The sequence below is a fragment of the Morus notabilis genome, unplaced genomic scaffold (assembly GCF_000414095.1).
Source record: "Morus notabilis unplaced genomic scaffold, ASM41409v2 Scaffold404, whole genome shotgun sequence".
Taxonomy (NCBI): domain Eukaryota; kingdom Viridiplantae; phylum Streptophyta; class Magnoliopsida; order Rosales; family Moraceae; genus Morus; species Morus notabilis.
Genome location: NW_010362549.1, coordinates 540,257 through 562,429, shown reverse-complemented (window position 1 = coordinate 562,429; position 22,173 = coordinate 540,257). Strand labels below are relative to the sequence as shown.

The 22,173-nt window shown below is 32.6% G+C and overlaps 1 protein-coding gene across 1 annotated transcript; it reads right to left on the bottom strand.

Moving 5' to 3' along the window:
• Positions 1-337: 337 nt before the first annotated feature.
• Positions 338-2,149, bottom strand: LOC21406239 (myb-related protein 308). The gene is made up of 2 exons (XM_010102407.2): positions 1,944-2,149; positions 338-1,556 (listed from the first exon to the last, which is right to left on the bottom strand). Exons 1-2 carry the CDS (start codon positions 2,074-2,076, stop codon positions 670-672), a joined length of 1,020 nt encoding a protein of 339 aa, XP_010100709.1. The 5' UTR covers positions 2,077-2,149; the 3' UTR covers positions 338-669.
• Between the last annotated feature and the right edge of the window lie 20,024 nt (positions 2,150-22,173).

The following is a 22,173-nucleotide window of genomic DNA, read 5'->3' as shown; positions in this document are numbered from 1 at the left end:
AATCATTTTCGGTTGAAAGTTTGATTATTTTAATAGTAATTAGGTCATGATCATAAAATGTTCTGAGCAATTTCGTTTTTATGTGATGCACATACCAGTATGTCAAGATTGAATTTTACTCGGTCTTACATTTGAAAAGTGGGCGGTGCTAGCTACCATATAACTCAATGACCATACATTAATTAGACATATATACAAATTAGTGAAATTACATAGGTGGTGGACAAAGCTTGATTTTATTGTCTGTTGTGAGATTACAATTATGCCTCTTATCGACATGCTATTTACGTGACTTGTAATTTAATGGATGCTTATTCATAAAAATATGTGTCAAGTTCCTTTCTATTCCACTTGTTATCTCAAGTATATTATTAAATAACTATTGGGCTAGGTGCGAAAGGACACCACTAATTTTTTTACTAGAAAAAAAAAAATAAAGTACATATATACAAATTACATAAATGTCTCACCATGATAATTCACAATATTGTACGTTATTTTGTTACAAGGAGACACGTGACTCCAAGTTCTTGAGTAGAAGGTAAGCACGTGAAAAGCTAATTTAATTAATCCACTTGAACCCTTAATACACGACGAACAAAACGGATCCTGTTACAGTTTCTTTCTTTTTTATTTTTTATTTTTTTTTGGTCTCCAGTTATATATCAATCAGATCAATAATGACTCCGCAAAGGAATCTAACTCAACTTGATCATGATTAATATGATGATGATGATGATGTTGTTGTTGTTGTTGTTGATCTTCCGTCTTCAGAAGCTGCAGATATTCCTCGTAGAGCTTCTGTAGCGTCGCGTTATGAACTTGGCCTTCTGCTATAATCTGAGACTCGCGCTCCAAATATGGATGGTGATGATGATATTGATGATCTGATGATGACCCATTAACGTGATGATCATGATTATCATGATTAATTAGAAACCCAACGTCGCCATCATCACCGACTTCGAAGCTCAGCCATGAAACATCGACTTCTTGATCATCACAATCAACGGAAGTAGTATCCGCTGAGGATCCTTTCTCTTGGCTTGAAGATCCACTTGTCGTCGTATAATTCCCTTCGAAGCTGTAGTTCCTCGTAACCCTAATGGGTTTCGGGAGATGAACTTTCTGCTTCATGGGGTCCACATTATTTTTCGACATCATCGCGATCGTGTTCACAGTCTCGACCTTCTTGTTGTTACTGTTATTCTTCTTGTTCTTATTCTTATTAGTAGTAACACTATTCGTGTTATTCACCTTCTTCTTCTTCTTATTATTATTGGCGACTTGTGGGAGACCCGAGAGCTTCTTGTGGGTATTCGGGTCGGTTCCTTGGCCTCGGAGCTTTTTGCTAAGGTGGGTGTTCCAGTAGTTCTTGATTTCGTTATCGGTTCGACCCGGGAGCCGACCCGCTATGAGAGACCACCGGTTGCCCAGAAGAGAATGCAATCTTATGATAAGGTCGTCCTCATCAGGAGTGATGTTTCCTCTCTTGATATCTGGCCTCAGATAGTTCATCCATCTTAGCCTGCAGCTCTTTCCACACCTCAAGAGTCCTATAATCAATAGTCACCACAAAAGCACCAATAGAAAAGTCAGCACTTGCTTTTGTTTAATCAAACTCTGTTCTAAACACAAAACAATAACTCAGAATATTTATAACGGTTATACAGAAATTTAAATATTTATAAGAGAAAAAACACCGCAGTAAAATGGTTCGAAAAACAAAGAGGTGCAGTTTGGATTGGATATCAGACAGCAGCAATATTGGAAGATTCAAAAGTATGTGCCAAACTTTTTTTTTTTTTTTTTTTTGTTGAGACATTCATATTTGAGAAGATATTATTTGTAAAAATATAGAAGAAAAGCAATATATATATATATATATATACTGACTATATATATGTGTGTGTGTGTGTATATATATATATGCACGTACGTACCAGCTTTTTTAGGCAAGGATCTCCAATGGCCTTCACCGTGCTCTTGGATATACTTAGTGAGAAGTGCATCTTCTTTAGGTGTCCATGGACCTCTGTGGAGCCCTACCTTGGCACAACATGGAGCTCTTCCCATGTTCTCTCTCTACTTAAGGTTGTAGTGAGAGAAACTGAGCAAGGGAAAGGAGAAACGGAGCTAGGAAAAGAAGCTAGGAGAGAGAGAGGTTATAGTTAGATCATCCTCGAAAAGAAATCAGAACCAAACTAGCCCTTTTAAAGCCGCTGGGTTGGGGATGAGAGTCAGAGTGTGAACAAAGAACTTTTTAAGTGCGACAAAATTATAATATTAATATTCCCCAGTCAAGTTATTATTTTATTCAAATCCCGTCTTATAACGTCGTTTATATTGAGATTTAATTGCACTTGAAGCCTCTACAATAAATTATGATGTATATTTTTGTACTGGGTCTATAAACTTGGTCACGTAACTGATAATGATCAGCGACCCTTCTTTGTTTCTATCTGTCATTCTTTATTTATTGCGTAATATTTTTTGTGCCGCCTTATTATAATTTTCCAACATCAAGGTTGGGTCGCTTTCAAGATAATATACAGGTAATTTACCGTATTAATATATATACATATATATAGACTATATATACGTCATAATCATTCGTATGGTGGCATTAGCACGATTTATTAAGACTCTCCCACCTAATATTTAAGAATCAATTTTTATTGTCCGTATTAAGACTGAAACTATGCCTTCTAATTATATCTCTTAACAACATATCGTTTCCAAATATGACTATTGGGGGCTGAAATTATGCCTCTTTATCAACCCATTGATTCCGAATATGACTTAGCCTCAAGTGACACAGGAAAAAAAAAAAACAATATTATATATGTCATTTAATTAATATGTACAGATATAATTCGATATCTTTCACCAAGTGGAAAGTATACACGGTCAAAGTTGGAAGCCTATAAATAATAATAAAAAATCAATAATGTATCGTCATGCGTAAAGACTGTTGAGGAAAATAGTAAAACAGTAGTCAATAAAAAAAAATTCGGAGGAAAGAACTGGGAAATATCAATCTAGCAGACTGGGAGGCATGAAATGTTTCCTCTTTGTATTGGTAAGTGTTGTTTCCCATTGACCAAAATACGGTCTGTTATATATAAAATCCGATATTTTTTTTTTCCTGAACCGAAACAAATTCAATGAAGTATTACGGTACGTGAAGAAATTTGTTTCCCCAACGAGATTTTGTCCTTTTGATTATCTATTTTACACATGGATAAAAATTGAAATGACACGTGGATTTGAAGGAATTTGATCGTTATTTCATTTTCATTAGGTATTTTAGTTATATCAAAATTGTCACTTTATATATATGAAGATGGGATTTATTGATTCGCTAATATATATGAATTATGATCTTCATCAAATTTAACAAAATTAATGTAAATCATCCGAAAAACACAATGAATGGCCCGCTTGAGAAATCAACAATGAGGATAGCATTGACTTTACAATCAATCCAAAGGACTTGAACTAAGTTAATTATCAGTCAAGCGGGAAAAAAGGAAAAAAAAAAAAAAAAGTGTAATGATATGAAATAATATCTTGGGCTTGACTCCACTTGTATAATTGTCATTATTTTTTGATCCAATATGGTAGCAATTATTATCTTCTGTATAAATCGCACTATGAAAGAATATTCAACATTACCAACCAACCAAGCCAGCTAGAACTAATTTATATTGCATATATAATATACAAAATATGTGAGGGATAGCTACCAATTATTTGCATATATATAGAAATTTCAAGTTTCAGAAATATATTGTAGTTACAAGCAAAAAAAAAAAAAAAATGGAGACTTCTAAACCAATCGAATATATTCCGAAGAGTCATTTACAGTTACACCAGTTCTTTTAGTATTATGATCTTTGATTATTGTAGACTCAATCATTCACTATGTACAGCTAAAAATGCTTGCCGAAATACGTACATAAATAAAAAAACTACTACCCAATTTCATCACCAAATGCAAAATAAGAAAGATGCTACCTAATTTGAGCACCACATTTAAAAGAGCAACTTGGGGAAAACACGCCTTGTATGCAACATTTTTCCCTTAATAATGGTGGGCTCAATTAGCACAAACTTTGTCTAAAACACACTACTACAAATAGTATATTAGCGGCCCCTATTTAACAACGTTTTTATAAAAAAAAAAAAAAAAAAAAAATCATCGTCTAATGTGTTTAAAAAATACGGCATGGAGACTTTCATATTTCGAAAATTTGTACGCGCATATTAGACGACAGCTTTCAAGAAACTGTTGTCTAATGTCAAAAAATTTTAAAAAAAAATAGATCTTTTCCTGCTCATTTTTTTTCCTAAAATTTTTAAAACTTTATTATCACTTCTACAACTTCAAGCACTCTCTTCCATCTCTCTTTCTAATATAAAGACTAAGTTTTTACTTTATAATCACTTCTACAACTTCAAGCACTCTCTTCCATCTCTCTTTCTAATATAAAGACTAAGTTTTTACTTTATAATCACTTCTACAACTTCAAGCACTCTCTTCCATCTCTCTTTCTAATATAAAGACTAAGTTTTTACTTTATAATCACTTCTACAACTTCAAGCACTCTCTTCCATCTCTCTTTCTAATATAAAGACTAAGTTTTTACTTTATAATCACTTCTACAACTTTTTTTTTTTTCTCTCTCTCTCTCTCTCTCTCTCTCTCTCTCTCTCTCTCTCTCTCTCTCTCTCTCTCTCTCTCTCTCTCTCTCTCTCTCAGATCTCTTTTGTTATCTTCTACGCTCCTCATTCCCTCTAATGTACATCATTCACTCTCTCTCCCTCCCTCCCTCTCAACACCTAAAAGCTTTTCTTACGGAGATCTCTTCTGTTCTCTTTTACGCTCCTCACTCCCTCTAATGTACATCCTTCACTCCCTCAACCCCTCCCTCCCTCCCTCCTAAAAGCTTGCTTTTCTTACGAAGATCTTTTTTCTTCTCTTCTACGCTCCTCACTCCCTCTAATGTACATCCTTCACTCTCTCTCCCTCCCTCCCTCTCAACACCTAAAAGCTTTTCTTACGGAGATCTCTTCTGTTCTCTTCTACGCTCCTCACTCCCTCTAATGTACATCCTTCACTCCCTCAACCCGCCGCCTTTATGACCCTCACAAGCGCCACCATGCCGGTACATCTTCGGCCGTTGTTACCTCACAACCATGCCGGTAGATAAGATGACGGTTTATAACCGTTGTCTTATCTCCTGTTTAGTGTAGTGACAATTAATGAACCGCATAGTACTTTCAAATGTTACTGTAATTAATGGAAAACATGAAATGTGACTATTTGTTAGGTTAATAACTTATTTAATTATTTCAGATAATTAGTATTCCATCGATTAGACTTGCCCCCCCCACCCCACAATGTTTTTTTTTTTAATCAAGATTTTAATGACCGGATGAATAAAAGACTAATTTAGGACAATTAATTAGTAGGACGTTTGAATACTCGTTTTGAAACACTTTAAAAGTGATCAATAACTTAAAAAATTGGATTATAGTTTGGGCACTAAAATAGGACATTAAATTAACCTCAATATTATTTAGAACATTTCTCCGGTCAACATACCGGTAAATCAAGTTTTATATCCCTTAAAATCAAGTTTTATGTCCTTTAGATCTGCATAAAATCACGTAAAAATCAAAAAACACGTAGATCCAACGGTTAAAAAAATCTGACCTACCAATATACCAGGCGTACAAGAGAATCTCCCATATTATTTTACAGATTGTTTTCCATGCATGCCAAGCGTATGCAAACGTATGTCTTTTTACGTTTTAATTATTAGAGAGATTCTCTTATACGCCTGGCATACCGGTAGGTCAAGGTTTTCTAACTATTGGATCTTCGTACTTTTTTACTCTTACGTGACTTAGCATATCTGATGGACATAAAACCTGGCGTACTGATATGTTGGCGTACCGGAAAAAGTCTATTATTATTAATATTAATATATTCATATTGATATCCGTCAGCCAACCACGGTACCTCTTATTATTTTATTATATACACCCATTTTATTATTATCTTATTTTTCTCGAAATACGTCTTTGTATGTACATGGGAAAAAATATTAAGAAAGAAGTTTGTAAAAAACAAAAACTGCATTTACTGTGTTGTTTGTACCCCCTTTTCTTTTAATACTGTTTGTACTTGTGATCAATGTGAATTAGTTCCCGATTGTGAGGAGTTATCTTAGAAAGGAATTTAATTATATAGACTAATTCCTAGTAGAATTATATGATTACTGCCAAAACATATTGAAATTTGTGGACTCAACCCTATATCATAATTTGCACTGATGATTTTTTACCATCATGGAAATATTTTTAGAACCATAGACTAGAAACGTGAATACTTCCCATGTGATTCATGTCTTGCGCGGAAATTATTGGTAAGTGCTCACTTCCCTGCAACACTAAAGAACCGCATAACAAGTTAGACGTTGAACCAAGTCGGTGATCACTTTCTCGAGTGAATTTCCAAGTCGTGAAACAAGTGTCATGTGGGAGAAAAATTATGTATATATCTCTATATGTCAAATTAATCAGTGACTCTTTAGTACGTTGTAATTATTATTGTATTCTTTGTAAAAGTTGCAATGCTATGTTTATAAAAGCGAACTGAAATTGAAATGTAAGGATTCTTTTGTATTATTTTAGAAATAACAAAATTACATAGTAGTTACTATAATAAGATCATTAAATCCACACACCTATTAACTCGAGTCGACTAGACTTGAAGACCATCAGTCAAGGCAACCCCTCAAAAGGATACATTAGTTCAAAAAAGCTAGAAGATGACCTAAATCCAGGACCAACCCAGAACGATTTCGGCATCCAAAGTCAACTATAATTGCTCGGCAGAGCAGAAGAGTTAACTGCTTTAAGGAATATTTTGAGAATCTTCTGTGATATCCACCATTTTGAGATTTTGGGAAGCTACCAAATTGCACCAAAGATGGTCCAAATCCCAGAAGATATGAATTCTATAAGGAAACAAGAATAAAAACTCAATAGGAAAAGTCTAACTCTATTTAAGAAAGGGAAACTAGTCTTAAATGGACAACCATAGCCTATAAAAGGAGGTATTCCCTCAACACCAAGATCATCCAACTCATGCATTAATTCAGTAATATGCCCTAAAGTTGCCCTCACTCTCTTTTTCCTTTATTATTGTCTCTCTCAAGTTTTTCAAGCTTTTTTGTAACATTTTCTACATACATAGTGAAAAACCAAACACTACGGTGGACTTTGCCATTCATTACTGGTGAACCACTATAAATTTCAGTGTCTCTCTTTCTTTTTTGTACTTTACTTTATTGCTCATCCGCTAGATCAATCCTAGGCAAACGGATCAAACATCTACCACTCTGCAAATTGGTCATTAACCCCTAGTACAAATTGACGGTTGGAAATCAACCTCCAGAGTTACATTGTTACACTTGTAAAATATTTGGGTTTTTTCACAACTGACTCTTAACTTTTAATTTTAACAAATTACACTCTGAACTTTAAAATCACTTGCAATTAAAGTCCAAGAGCTGGCAACATTATCAAATTGATAGTTCAAGACACGAGATTTGCACGTGATATGGTTTGAAAAATTATGGTCTTTGATTTTTAAGTGTCAATCTCATGTTTTAAACTGTCAATTTGATAACATTCAGTAGCTATTGAACCTCAATTGCAGCTGATATTTAAGTTCAAGATACCATTTGTCAAAATTAAAAGTTTGGGATACATTATACAAAAAAACTAATAGTTTGGGGGTGTAACGATGCAATTAATTCTTGCAATAATTATCATCTTAGTTGTAAATATTTTAATAAATTTAATTTCTATTAATTGAAAAGCATTTTGATTTTTCTTATACATATATATTTTTAACATATTGATTTGTAAGATTATGCTATATATTTTGTTTCAAGAATAAGGAGTGGTATTTGAAGTCTGTGGGTACAAGACTTATAAGTGGTCGGCAGCCACTTTAATTAAGTTCACGTTTGGTAGTGCAATATTAATTATTACAAAATATGAGGGAAAAGTTGTAATAATTAATAGACAAGTGCTGATATGAGCTGAGAGAAATAATATTGGTATATTAATTGGTATTACACTAGGTGATGACTTGACTCAATGATTTCTGAAAGACTGAGACTTAAAATCTAAATCATATTATTTTTTTTAAACGACAGTTAAGGAGTGGGACTTGGAGTTGTGTAATATCTAGACCAATTCACGGCCAATTTAATTATTTGAGAGTTTCACATTTGGTAGTACTAATTAGTAAAAAATATGAAGTTGTTCAGCAAATAATAATATAAGTACAAATATATATATATATGTATATATGTATCTATGTGATCTAAAAATTGTGTGTGAATGGTTGCTTCATTTTCAAAGCCAAAATATCTATAAAAAAATAGAAATAATGATTAATATTCAAAATTCTGATGTCGCGCTGTGCCGTGGCCTGTGAAGACTGTAGTGTAAGGTCAAGCTTCCATGTAACGTATGTGAACCAACTGGTGGCTAGATCATGATAATCATACAATATATTATAGAGTAGTCTCTTCATGTTATAGAAGAAATATTGAACCATATTGTTATATATAAATGTACGTATTTTCCAGTCCAGTTCTAAAAGATCATTTGTCTCGACGACCGGTGATCACTGAAAGCTGTGCATGGTGTTTTTAAAATTTGCAAAACTGCATATATCATAAATTATTTAGGTCTCTCTGCAGACGAAATGGACCACAATACATATATAAATATATTATATATCTATGTGTATATTATATATATGTATATATCGGCTTGAAAAGTGGACTTGAATAAACATTGCCCATGTGTGCCTTACAATTTTCAAAATAAGTTAATCAATAGTCAATATGCTTAGGGAGAGGGTCGCCACCAAAATCGACCCAAGACTATATATTAGAAATTTAAATATATATATATATGAGCGAGTTTTTAATAGTTATATTTTCATCGGTGGTTACTATTAAATATAAAAATTTAATAACGTGATAAAAATTTAATTTTATTAATTGTCATAAATTTTTTTATATAGCATATATAATAATTTTACACGAGAACATGTTTAGTATGTACTTAATTATTAGGGCTTTTTTATATATAAAATCCAGTACTCTTAATACATAGAATATAGAAAGTAACTTAGGGGACGTTTGTTTCTTATATTTGTTCATGATTCTGAATCATGATTCATGGTTTTCTACAGTATTTTTTCTCACAAAAAATACACGTAAAACGAAAATAATTTTAAATCATGATTCTAAATACATAAATCAAACGTCCTTTTAGTGGCCACCAATATTTACGTCGAACCCACTAATAATATTATTCAATAGAGCACATGATTTACACGCAAGTATTTTTTGATGTAGTTGTTTTATATGTACAGTTCTTCGTTAGAGTTTCTTGAAGTCTTCAAATATAAGTTTACGAATTGCTTTTGAGTTTTGATTATTTGGATTGTCATTTTCTTTTTTAACCAAATTTCTAAATTATATAAGATCAAATAACCTCATATATATTTTTTGTTACGATAAATTCAACCCGGATTAGTTGAAATATGAGATAACATGTAAACTCCAGTCTTCACATGCTTCCTATATTCTCACACTCTGAGTCAGAATTTCTGACTCGTCTAATATGGGAGGCCTTTAACGTTTTTGTTTGTGCTATACCTGCGAATAATTTAACATAGTCAGAATTATTTTTATTTGTCCACTCTATATTTTTAAGTCAAATATATATATATATATATATATATATCATACCACGCTTCGATTTATACGTCATTTGTACCTTCACATTTCAAATTGATGTAAAATTTTTACTCTTTTTTGTCAAAAATTTATTTTGACCGAGAAAATTACCGAAATATCCTTTACATTTGGAAAATTTTTATTTTTCTTTCATTTTTCTTATTTTTCCTTTTTTTTAATTAGTGGTGTTTAGGTCTTTTTAATGTCAAAATTGATCGTTTATAATTATTAAAAAAAAAAAAAACAGGATTCGACATGAATTTAAAATCTGAAAACTAAATGTCATACAATCCAAAATACAGATATATATATCTTTCATGGAGTTATTACGAGAAAAAAGAAAAATAAAAATAGTGGTAGTTTCTTATTTTTCAACTGTTAGATTTGTATAAAAAATTATTTATTCTTCATATTTTTTTAATCTGATTTAATTTTGATTAGATCTAAAAATTAAAAAATTGGTTCTACCAGTAGGACGGCTAACCGGAGAAACTCCCTATTTCATAACTTAAGCAAATGAAAAATGGACTTTCTTTCGTAAGACCTTCCTACCGGTAAGGTTAATTTTTTACTGTTAAATTTGATTAAAATCACATTAAATTAAAAAATATACAAAATAAATAATTTTAAATATGGTTCAAATTAAGAAATTGTCAATAATTTATTTTTTTTATCCAGACAAACTCAAAAAAAAAAAAAAATGTCTAATATTGGTGGGTTCCACATGTAAAAGGCCCTAGATCCCATGTGGGGCGGACTTTTCAGTTCTCTAACATTATGTGTAAGCGGATTAATGGAGAAGCTCTTATGACTTTGTGCCTATTGATTTTGATGGATCGTACTGCGCGGTACAAATTAACGTAATATAAAACATTTTTCTTTGACAGAAAGCAACCCAATATGACACAATATCGGTATCTTCTAAAGCCCTATAATTTCTACTTCAACATCTGTATTTGCCTTGTTTAAATGATAGCGAATAGATATTTAAAGGTGTGCTGTTGATTGCTTAGAAAAGCGTCTTGCCATGTGGCTTTTAAATAGGGTAGCGAATAAATACGATTTCTGTTTAATTTTCTTGCTTGAATCCTTGGCCTTGCACGCCACGTATCTGAAGATGTGCTCCTGCCTAATTTTAGAGAAATTACAGTGAATAATAAATTTTTAAAACTAAATTAAATAAATAATAAATTTTAAAACTATTTGAATTAAATAACATTTTATTTTAAATAACATTTTATTTAATTCATTTACCACATAAATTATTATTTATTTTAAATAATTTTAAAATTTATTATTTACTTAATTTAATTTTAAAAATATGTTATTTACTATCTCCTCCTTTAGTTTTATACCTACTAAATTCTAAGTTCCACTCCTCTCTGTCTTATATTGCCCGACCCAATGTAATCCGCGAAATCTAATACAACACATTAGACTTGGCATTATTTTTATGGTTAGATATAATAATTACTATATCAAGGAGTGTATATTTTTTACCCTATATTTTAGGATTATTTAGCAAGTATAGATTTGTTTATAATTGTTGCGATTGTATCTCTTAGGGTTCATTTACCAAACTATAAAAGAAAGTAATGAAAAAAATAATGAAATTAGAAAAAAAAAATAAAAGAATAAAATTAAGAATAATTAATTTTCTTTCAAATGTGACTATTGGATGGTGTAATAGTAAACAATACTATTCCTTTTTAAATGTTTTAATAAAATTAAGAATAACAATATTATTAATGTAATTATTAAAAGAATCTCTTACACAATTAAATAATCATTGACTATATAGTAATTTATCGAATAAGTAAATTTGGCATTCATTTACTTTAACAATAAATCAATACTAAAAAGATATAAGAATTGACATTTTATGTCCTCGTTTCTTATATTATTGAGGTCCAATAAACACTCATTGTTTTTTTTTGTAAATAAACACGTCATTAAATGAGAAATAAAATCACCCTTCATTATTAAATGAGAAATAAAATCACCCTTCATTTTTCATTTCTTTTGATGCGAAGTAAACATGTCATTAATTAAATTACATTTAATAAACACATGCATACTTTTTCTAAGTCACCGATCATCTCGACTATTAAAATGACCAAAAACATCCACTACAATACCCGTAAATGATTTTTGAAAAAAAAAAAAAAAAAAAAAAAAAAAAAAAAAATTTTTTAAAAAAAAAAAAAAAAAAAAAAAAAAAAAAAAAAAAAAAAAAACTAACTAAGAGAGAGAACTTGCTTTCTTTTCTTTTTGGGACTTTTTTGTTTACCTTTACTTATTACATTCAATTTGGTACCTTTAGAGATAACAATATTTCTCATGGAGAAGGGACCTGTCCCATACAGGATAAAGATTGGGAAACAATAATCGAAAATGGAGATGAAAATCAAGAAAAAAATCTAGTCTCTAAATTTTGATAGGGGAAGGTGACGGGGGAAGCATTCCCCTCCCCACCTTCGTCCCAATATACATATGTTGTATATTTTTTAAATAAATATATACATATGTATATAATTTTTTAAAAATTGCTATTTATTTTAAAAGAAAAATAAGGTAACTATTTTTATATGGCTCTACTATTAAGATTTAGTTTGCATATGTTTAGATTTTGGTTTATATTAACCTTTGAATTTTTTTAAGAAAAAATTTATAATGAATTTCTATTCTATTTTGTTTAAAATTGCTATACTTTTTAAATGCATAATCTATTTGATGGGATTTACATATTTGTTTTTTTTTTTTTCTTTTTAGTTCGAATGTTCTTGTGTTGGAGGTGTTTGAATGAACTTGGATATAGATAAGTTGTTTTTATTGTGTTGAAGGTGTTTGAGCTTTTGATATGGTTTGGGGCAACCATTTTAGTTACACTTTGAAAGATGAAGAGGAAGAAGACAAGTTTTTTTATAAAAAAAATTAATTAATTTATTTATTTATTTGTTTCAATATTCAATCATTGTTTATAACTTTAATCTGAATTTAATGTCTTTAACTAACTTTAATGACATGTTGCGTCAGTAATTTCAGTAGGATTGTAGATAGAAGTAGACAAATTAGTTAATTTGATCTTTTTTTTTTTAGATTAAGAGTGTTCTGAATGAATTTGAAAAATTAGGGGCACTTTAAAAAAAATATTACATTGGAGAAGTATGTATGAAATAATCCTTAATTTAATATAAAGATGTGTTTGAAAGTCAAATAGAGTATGTGGATAAAGTTACCCTTAACATTTGATGGCAAGTCAAAGATACCCAAATACTATTATAAATCGTTTAATTACATGAAAATTAATTAAAAAATGACTCAACATATACTTAATAAGATCTAATGATTATAAAAAAATTGTGCTTATCAGCAGGGTACTCATCATATCCTAACACATTTTTAGTACATATGTGGCTGAGTAATTAAAGAGTTGATAAATAAATGTGTTTATTTTGTTATAAGATTTTTTTTAACTTTGTTTTTTCTTTTGGCTAATCCCCATATATTTTCAAGTTTATACATAAAATATATCTTTGACTTTCGATCGCTACATGCATCTAGGGATTGTAATAGAACGGAACGGAGATGAAAAATAATTTTCTATCACCATCCCCTTTCCCATTCCCATTCCCACCCCTCTAAAATATCCCCCATCTCCACTTAAAAAGAGACGGGACCGGGGTTAGGAATTTTCTATTAGGAGGACCTTCTCTATTCATGCCCGTTCTCTGTTGGAAAAATGGCTTGTTAAGCCATTTTAAAGGCTCATTTTGAGGCTCATATTCGGATGGGGTCCAATAAGTTTTTGGGATGGGTCTCAATGGATTTGCACACGCGACCTGCGGACACAAATGTCGGACCGGAAAACCCACTCCGTGCGAGCCTACTTTTACAATTTTTCTTTTTATTTTTTGCTTCCAGCCGTTTAGCCTTAGCATAATGGCGGGTAAATGAGCATAATGGTGATTAAAATGGGCTTAATGGTGTGCTTAAAACCAAGCTTAATTGTGATGATAAAAGCTGGTTATTGCATCAGTTTTTCCTTGAACTTGGATATGCTTTGTGGCTGGATTCATCATGGAAAAACAAAACGTTTTGCTCCATTATTTTACAGAGTAATAGCTGGAATAAATCTGGGTTATTACACCATAATGTCTTGGTGTAACACCCAAATTTTAGAGCTTATATAAAGGCCAAACTCCACATGAACAAATCACACTTTTCCAGAAATCTTTTCCTCTCTCTCCGTTTCTCTCTTGCTTCCAAAGTTGTGTGTTTTTCTTTGTCTTGTTTTGTTCCGTTTTGGTGATAAATGAAAGATCAAGTTCTAGTTCGCCAGACGGTTCCGAAAGTGCATCGAGCTACCGTCGTTGTCGTTATATCCTGGGAGACGGACGTCCAACGTAACCTCAAGCACACACTAGAAAGGACGAATCTATTTTAAGGAAAACGTGGTCCACGTGCCTCGACTTTTTCCAATTCCGTTTTCAAGTTTGGTAGGAAGGTTGAATTTATTTGCATTGTATAATTTCAGTTTTTCATTTCCCTATAATTTTGATCTTCTTTGTATTATCCAATTTCGGCTAACATTCTCCAATCTTGTATTAGCCACCACCCCTCCAAGACCCTCAAACCTCACCCTTGTGCAACCCAACCCCTATCACCCCCACTGTCGTGCAACCCAAGCCCCGTTGCCCTCACCTGCCCAAACGCGATATGATTTTGTATTTATATTTTGCATGTATATATGTTTTGTATTTTAATACGATTTTGATTGGATCAAATATATAAAAACATGTCCCACATTACGGTATCGTAACCGTAAAAATAAAAAATAAAAATAAAAGTTAATTATTGTCCCAAAAATGGTATCAAGGTTTTGAATCGTTCAATCTTGTAGCGTATGACTACTTGTTTTCAAATTTATTATATTTCATTCAAACTTTGACTTGCAGATCGGGTTTCAAACCTTGACTTCGTTGTACAACGCCAAACTTAAGTGCATCAATCCCTATCTTTCTCATTTGCTTTATTAGGTACGACCATGGATAAGTCCACATACAAAGGAACTCCAAAGATAAAAATCCAGTTCAGCCACACTTTTTTTTCTTTTAATGTCAAACCTATGAAATCTATAATATGGAAAACATGGCATAAATCCTTACTGTGTTTAGTATAAATGTAAGAATTTATCTCACATTTTCAAAGATACTGCCTCTACCCCCCAAGTGATTTTTTTTCTTTTTTTTTTTTTTTGCGGAAATAGTTCTTAAGTCTTTCTAATCACATAAAATCCAAATAATTATTATTTTTATAATTAGATAAATGCCTCAAATTAATTTTAGAAAAGTTACTATTTTATGTTTATTGGGTAAGTTACCTGTTTATATTTTTAGGCAATGGTTATTTTTATGGCTCAATAAAAGTCTATAAATAAGTGCTTTGTGTATTGCTTTATGTATGCTAAGAGAAATGTGTAGAGAAAAATTGTCTCCTTTTGAGGAAGAGAGAAAAAAAGGGAGAAGAGAGATAGGCAAATGGTGTAAAGGATTTTGGGTAGAGAGAGAAAGTGGTGAAGTGTGTTGAGTGTATAATTCTGAAATTATTAATGAATTTTTCTCCCTCTCCCGTAGACGTAGGAAATTTTTTCAAATCACTTAAATCTTTGTATTCTCTGTTTTTTGTTATTTTTGTTTCAATTTATTTCTCTCTGTGGGTGTAGTGGTGTATTTTTTTCTCAACAACTAGTATCAAAGCTGTGGTGAATAAAAAAAAAGTCAAGATGATATCTGGGATAAAGTTTGGGCAGCTTGAGCGGTTTGATGGAAAGAATAATTTCAGCATCTGACAGAGTACGGTAAAAGATGTATTGATTCAACAGGGACTATTGAAAGCGTTGTAAGGAAAGAAGCCTAAAAAGATGAAAGATGAAGATTAGGAAGAATTGGAAGCAAGAACGGTAAGCACAATTCGTTTAAGTTTGGCTCATGAACTGAAATATAGTGTTATGAATGAAACATCTTCTTCTGAGTTATGGAAAAAATTAAAAAAAAATTATATGTCGAAATCCCTAACAAATAGATTGTATTTGAAGAAGCAATTGTATGAGTTGAAGATGGATAGGGAAACTGATGTTAAGGATTATATAAATAGTCTTAATAAGTGCATAACTCAATTCTTAAGTGTAGATGTCAAAATTGACGAGAAAGATAAAGCGGTAATTTTGTTGGCCTCCCTACCCAAATCAAATGAGACTTTGGTGACTACACTTTTAGTTGTAAAGACAATGTTGACTGTGGATAAGGTTTCAACTGCTCTGTTAGATACTGCAAATATGAAGAAGTCAAGTGGTTCATCTCATACTGAACAAGTTATAATAGAATAGTCAAATTCGAATAGGGGTAGGAGCAGGTCACGAAGAAGATATCATGATAAAAGAGATAATTGTTCCCAATCCCGTCCAAGGAAGGATATTGAGTGCTACTATTGTCATAAGAAATGGCATATTAGGAAAAATTGTGAAGAACTAACGAAACACCTTGAAGAAAAAAGAAAGCAAGAACCTTGAGAGACTTCAGATTCTGCAAATGTTGTTGGCGACAAGTATGATAGTGAAGATGATGTTTATTCTGTTATTGTTGATGAAAATGTTTCTGGCTCTTAGATTTTAGATTCTGGATGCTCGTTTCATATGTGTCCACATAAAGAGTGGTTTAATTCCTATAAGCCCTATGATGACGCTACTTTGTTGATGGCTAATGATTCTAGAGCTAAAGTTGTTGGAATAGGTACTGTGATGGTGAAGATATTTGATGGAGCTGTGAGAAAATTGACAAATGTTAGGCATGTTCCTTAACTAAGGAGAAGTTTGATTTCTTTGGGGGCCTTAGACACTTTAGGTTGTGAGTACTATGCGACGCGTGGTTTTATGCAAGTCAAGAGATGTGATTTAGTAGCCATGAAGGGTGAAAAAGTAAAAAATTTATATAAGCTTATTGGCCTACAGTTGTAGGTGGAGCCATGCCAAGAAGAGTCTTCTTCTATTGTGAAAGAAGTTGTAAGAGTAAAAGAGTGCAACAAGAAGATGACAATTGAAGATCATAAAGGCAAGATGGTGAAGACTTATGGCACTGAAGATACTTTTAAAAAGAAGAAGAAGACAGTTTCTCGTGTCACATTTAATGAGAGTTTAAACTTGACACATGTTTATTCTTATTGAAGTTTGCATTATTGTCACCCCATCCATGAGGGTGTGAGATGATACCTAGTGGTGGAACTTTGGGCCGGCGGGCAGGCCCGAGGCCTGAATTTTTTGGGCTTGGCGGGTAGGCCCATATGCCGGCCTGTCCAAAGTTGTAAATTCGGGCTCGAGCTCGGGCAGCCTGAATTTTGTCACCACGCCGGAGCCCGCCGCCATGTAGGCGCCATCAACCGCCATCCACCGGAGTTCTTTTTGAATTTTTCTGGCCAAGCCTGATTTGCCCGAACCACCCGACTGCCCGAAAAACGGTCAAAATTTCGACCGTTGGTGCCCGACCTGAAAATAAGCATGAAAACCCAAATTTTGCCGGAATGCTCGACATGCCCGAACTGTCCGAAATCCCGTCCAATGGCTAATTTTTTTACCGTTGTCGCCCGAACCCAACCCGCCGAAACCCTAAATAGCCATTGCACCCTTATTTTTTGAAAAAAAAAATCTATTTTTTAACCCAAAAATTTCCCTATAAATACCCCTCAACCCCCACACATTTTTCTCACTCAATCCCTCTCAATCCCTCTCAATTTCTCTCAATCTCACTCAATTTCTCTCAATCTCTCGCAATCTCTCAAATCTTTATCACAATTTTTCTAAAAACTATCACATTATCATAAAGCTCTCTCTCTTAAATTGCTCTTATTTTTTATAATGGATCCTTTTGGTTATAGTGGTATTCCCGTTGATGCCCAACACAACGTGGAAGAATGGCAATTTCTCACTAATGAATTTATTACGTAGGAATCTACTAATCCGAGTCCTGGTGGACGTACTGGAGGTCGTGGTCAAAATGGTGGTGGGCATGGAGAAGCGGCAAGTGCCAGTGCGACTACGTCTGTAAGTGTTGCAATCTCTAAGAGGAAATGCAAGCGCACCTCGACAGTTTAGGATCACTTCGATATAATTGAGGAGATTGACAATGAAGGTAACACTAAACATATAGCTTAGTGTAAATATTGTTTATCTAAATTACAATGTGATACTATTCATGGCACCACACACTTGAGAAGACACTCCGAAAAGTGTCTTCAAAAGCTTAGCCAATCCAGCGGATCCGAACTCTGCCAAATACAATTATCTTTTGATCGCACAACCGGTGGTCTAACCACTTGGAAATACGATCTGCAAGTAGATCATATGGAAGTTGCACGAATGATAGCTGCTTTAGATCAACCACTTAGTTTTGTAGAGCATCCTAATTGACAATGGTATATTAAGGTTGTACATAATTCTAATGCATAGTTCACTTCAAAAACTACTCATAGAAAAGATTTATTAAAATTATTTAAAAAAGAAAAAAAAAGCATTAATAAACCTTCTACACTCGACTAGCGGGTGCGTTGCATTAACGGCAGATATTTGGTATGCCATTGCCAATAAAGATTATTTAGTTGTAACTGGACATTACTTTAAAGGATTTGACTTAGATAAGAGAATATTATGTTTTAAATGTATTCTAGGATCACATAGCGCAGATTTAATATATAATACCATTTTAAATGTAATTGATGAATTTAGATTAAGAGATAAAGTAATGGCTATAACATTGGATAATGCTAGTGCCAATACAAAAGTAATTGAGTTCTTTGAAAATGATTTAAGTTTATTCGGTGACGGTACATTTTTCCACTAACGTTGTGCATGTCACGTAATTAATTTAATTGTTAAATCTGGTTTAAAAGAAATGGGTAATCACATTAAAAGAATTAGAGATAGTCTTGTATGGATTCAAAGTAGTAACCAAAGACAAGAAGATTGGTTTAGGTTCTTACAAGCATTAAATATACCTCTTAAAGCATTAGCTGTAGATATGCCTATAAGATGAAACTCAACTTACATAATGCTTCAACAATGCATCCCCTATAAGGATGCTATAACAAACTATATGTGTGCAAAAGTAGGAGTAAATCATATAGACGCATATGATTGGCAAATTACCGAAGTTTTGTATCAATTTTTATGTAGGTTTCATGAAGTGACTCTAAAACTTAGTGGAACACATTAGCCAACATCACCTTTAGCTTTAGGATAACTTTTACGAATTAGTATTTTATTTAGCAAATATAGGGAGGACCCAATCTTAGCAGTTTCTATCCATTCTATGGAAAAGAATTTTATAAAATATTGGTCTAAGTTACCTTTGTTGTATGGTTTAGATATTATTTTTTATCCTAGATTAAAATTAGAAGGTTTAGAAAGTAGTTTACAAAACTTATGTGAATTTTTAGGCATCAATTGTTTGGACCAATATCCAATAATAAAGGAAAATATATATTCGATCTATAGTAAATATGAGATTAGGTTTAGAGTACCTCCTAAAGTACAGGAACCGTAACAACAAGACGAAAACTCGCATTCATTCTTGAATATTTTCGGGTTAAAGAAGAAGAAGAAGACAACTCAAACAGAAGCTATGAGTGAATCTTCGTCAACAAATGGCAGTGGCAGCAGCGGCGGCAGCTTCAACGAGCTTATGGCGTACCTCAGTGAAGGCTTAGTAGTCGATGGTACGGCAGAATCGTTTGACTTAGTTCAATGGTGGAGGGCACAGGCATTAACTTGGCCAATCCTAACTCGATTGGCAATGGATATATTTTCGATCCCAGACTCCACTATTTAATCAGAACAAGCCTTCAGTACGACAGGAAGAATACTTGAGGAACGGCAGAATGTATTGCAAAGGGATATTGTTGAAGCCTTGGTTTGCATTAAGGATTGGGATCGGGCCGATCAACGTCTACAGGATACAATTTCGCCGGCAAGCCAAGAATGGATCGATGAATTTAATCGATTAACATTTAATTTTGAAGACGATTCTTCAGCTTCAAATTAAATTGTAAATTTGTAATTTGTAAATATGTATTTACTTTTGACATTGTATTTGTAATTGTATAACTTTGTAAGTTTGTAAAATTTGTAATTCGTCACAAAATGATTGCACTCTTTTTTTCTTGCCAAGTTTTTATCCCAATTGGGGTTTTCTTGGTAAGGTTTTTAACAAGGCAATCATGAATTACGAATTTAATATACATCATTAATATACATAATTAATTTATTCAATTGTGTTAATAATGTCTGTTGAATGTTGATTTTGATTTTTATATAATTTTAACACAAACTAACTTAATAATTATAAAAATTAATAATTATTAAAAAAATTCGGGCTATTCGGGCGGGCTCGGATTGCCCGGCCGGGTTCGGGCAGCCAAATATAAGCCCGCGGCCCGTTCAAGGGCATTTTTGGGCTCAGGCGGGTCGGGCTTGGGCTCGGGTAAAAATTCTGTATTTTTGGACGGTCGCGGGCGGCCCGTCCAAAGTTTCAGCACTAATGATACCCAACTGAGTGAGTTGAGAGAATTTGAGTCAAGGTGAAAATTGTTAGATAAGTGCCTCAAATTAGTTTGAAGAAAGTTACTATTTTGCATTTATTGGGTAAGTTACCATTTCTGTTTTTGGGTAAGGGTTATATTTATGGCTCATTAGTCGTCTATAAATAAGTGTTTTGTAGAAGACTTTATGTGTGCTCAGAGAAAAGTGTAGAAAAAGAATGCCTCAATTTGAGAGAGAGCAAGAGAGAGAGAAGGAGAGAGAAAAGTGAGAAGAGAGAGAGGCAAAGGGTGTAAAGGGTTTTGTGTGTAGAGAGAAAATGAGAAAGTGTATTGAGGGCCCGTTTAGTTCGATAATTCGAGTTTTTAATTCGAGTTGAGATGTGATTTTATGTGAGTTTTTTACTATATCAAAAAAGTTAGATGTTATTGTTTCTGATAGCTTTTACTATAGCAAAACTCGAATTCTAAACTCGAATTGGTAAAATGAACCGTTAGTGTAATTCTCTGTTAATGAATTTTTTTCTCTCCCGTTGACATATGAAATTTTTTCGAACCATTTAAAATCTTTGTCTTCTCTATTTTTTTATTATTATTTTTGTTTCAATTTATTTTTTTGCTGCGTGAGTGTAGTTTGCCAAACAATTCTTATCACACAAAAAACTCTTGATGCAACTTCAATCCAAATTACACTGGTCCTGCTTTTAGGATTTCTCATTAAGAGAATTTCATTTCTTTTATGAAGGGTAGTTGTATCTTTGTACAAACAATTTCTCTTTAACTCTAATGTCCATGGGGGATTACGCTGTTATGTAATAAGAAAAACATGAGTGGATTTGACTGATTACAAAAAATACATAAAATAATCTTAGATCTTTTATCTCTTAAAAGAAAGGTGCATTATAAATTCTTGCGTGTAGATTGAACACACGAGGGATTTTTGTCATTATTCCGTACTACACCTCTTTAATTATTTATGGGTAGGCTGCTACGAGAAATTTAATTATTGCAAACAAACGAAAATAATAAAAAGTAAATAAAGCATTTTTTTTTAGAACAAAAAAATTTTCTTTTAAAGTATATAAAGCATTTTTTTTTTCAGAAAAAGCATTTTCTTTTTTCTTTTTTTTTTTCCAAACTTTGATATGGCCACATGATATTTGCAGCCTTGCAGGATGGTCTCTATTTAACACAACAATATTTTTTCAGATTACGTAATAGATTATGATGTTGGAAGGAGGAATAAGTTTGTCAATATTATTGTTATCAAGACCGATGACGATGGCTGTCATGGGAAGAGACCAAGAATTACATTTGGTTACGAAAGAGGTGGAAATATAGAAAATCAATCAATCAATTAAATAAGAAAAATGGGAATAACTGATTCAATGAACCAAACTTGAGTGGCACAAAGAAAGTGTAGACGCCCACGAAAAAGTTAGCAAATGATGATGATATGGTAAGAGTGTTCTATGTGGAATGCACAACTACAAGCCCAGGAAAAAGTTCGCAACTGATGATGATATGATAAAGTGTTTCTATGTGGAATATTCCTCGTCAAAACATCGAGTCATTGATTTGAACCAAGTCCGTCGTAAAAGTAGTTGCCAAACGCTGGTTCATTTCAACTTTTTAGTTCAGACCACCTGAACTGATTTTTCCCAAACAGGCTCTCAGCTGTGAAGCATCATATCGAGGGACATGTATTTGCAAGTTATTTAAGCATAAATACTTATTTTGGGTACAA

What these genes read in the sequence shown, in the direction of transcription:
- LOC21406239 (XM_010102407.2), bottom strand. Translation starts at nt 2,076, where the DNA reads ATGGGAAGAGCTCCATGTTGTGCCAAGGTAGGGCTCCACAGAGGTCCA. An exon ending in ATCCTTGCCTAAAAAAGCTG is followed by an intron (nt 1,557 to 1,943) that starts GTACGTACGTGC and finishes TATTGATTATAG; the next exon opens with GACTCTTGAGGTGTGGAAAG.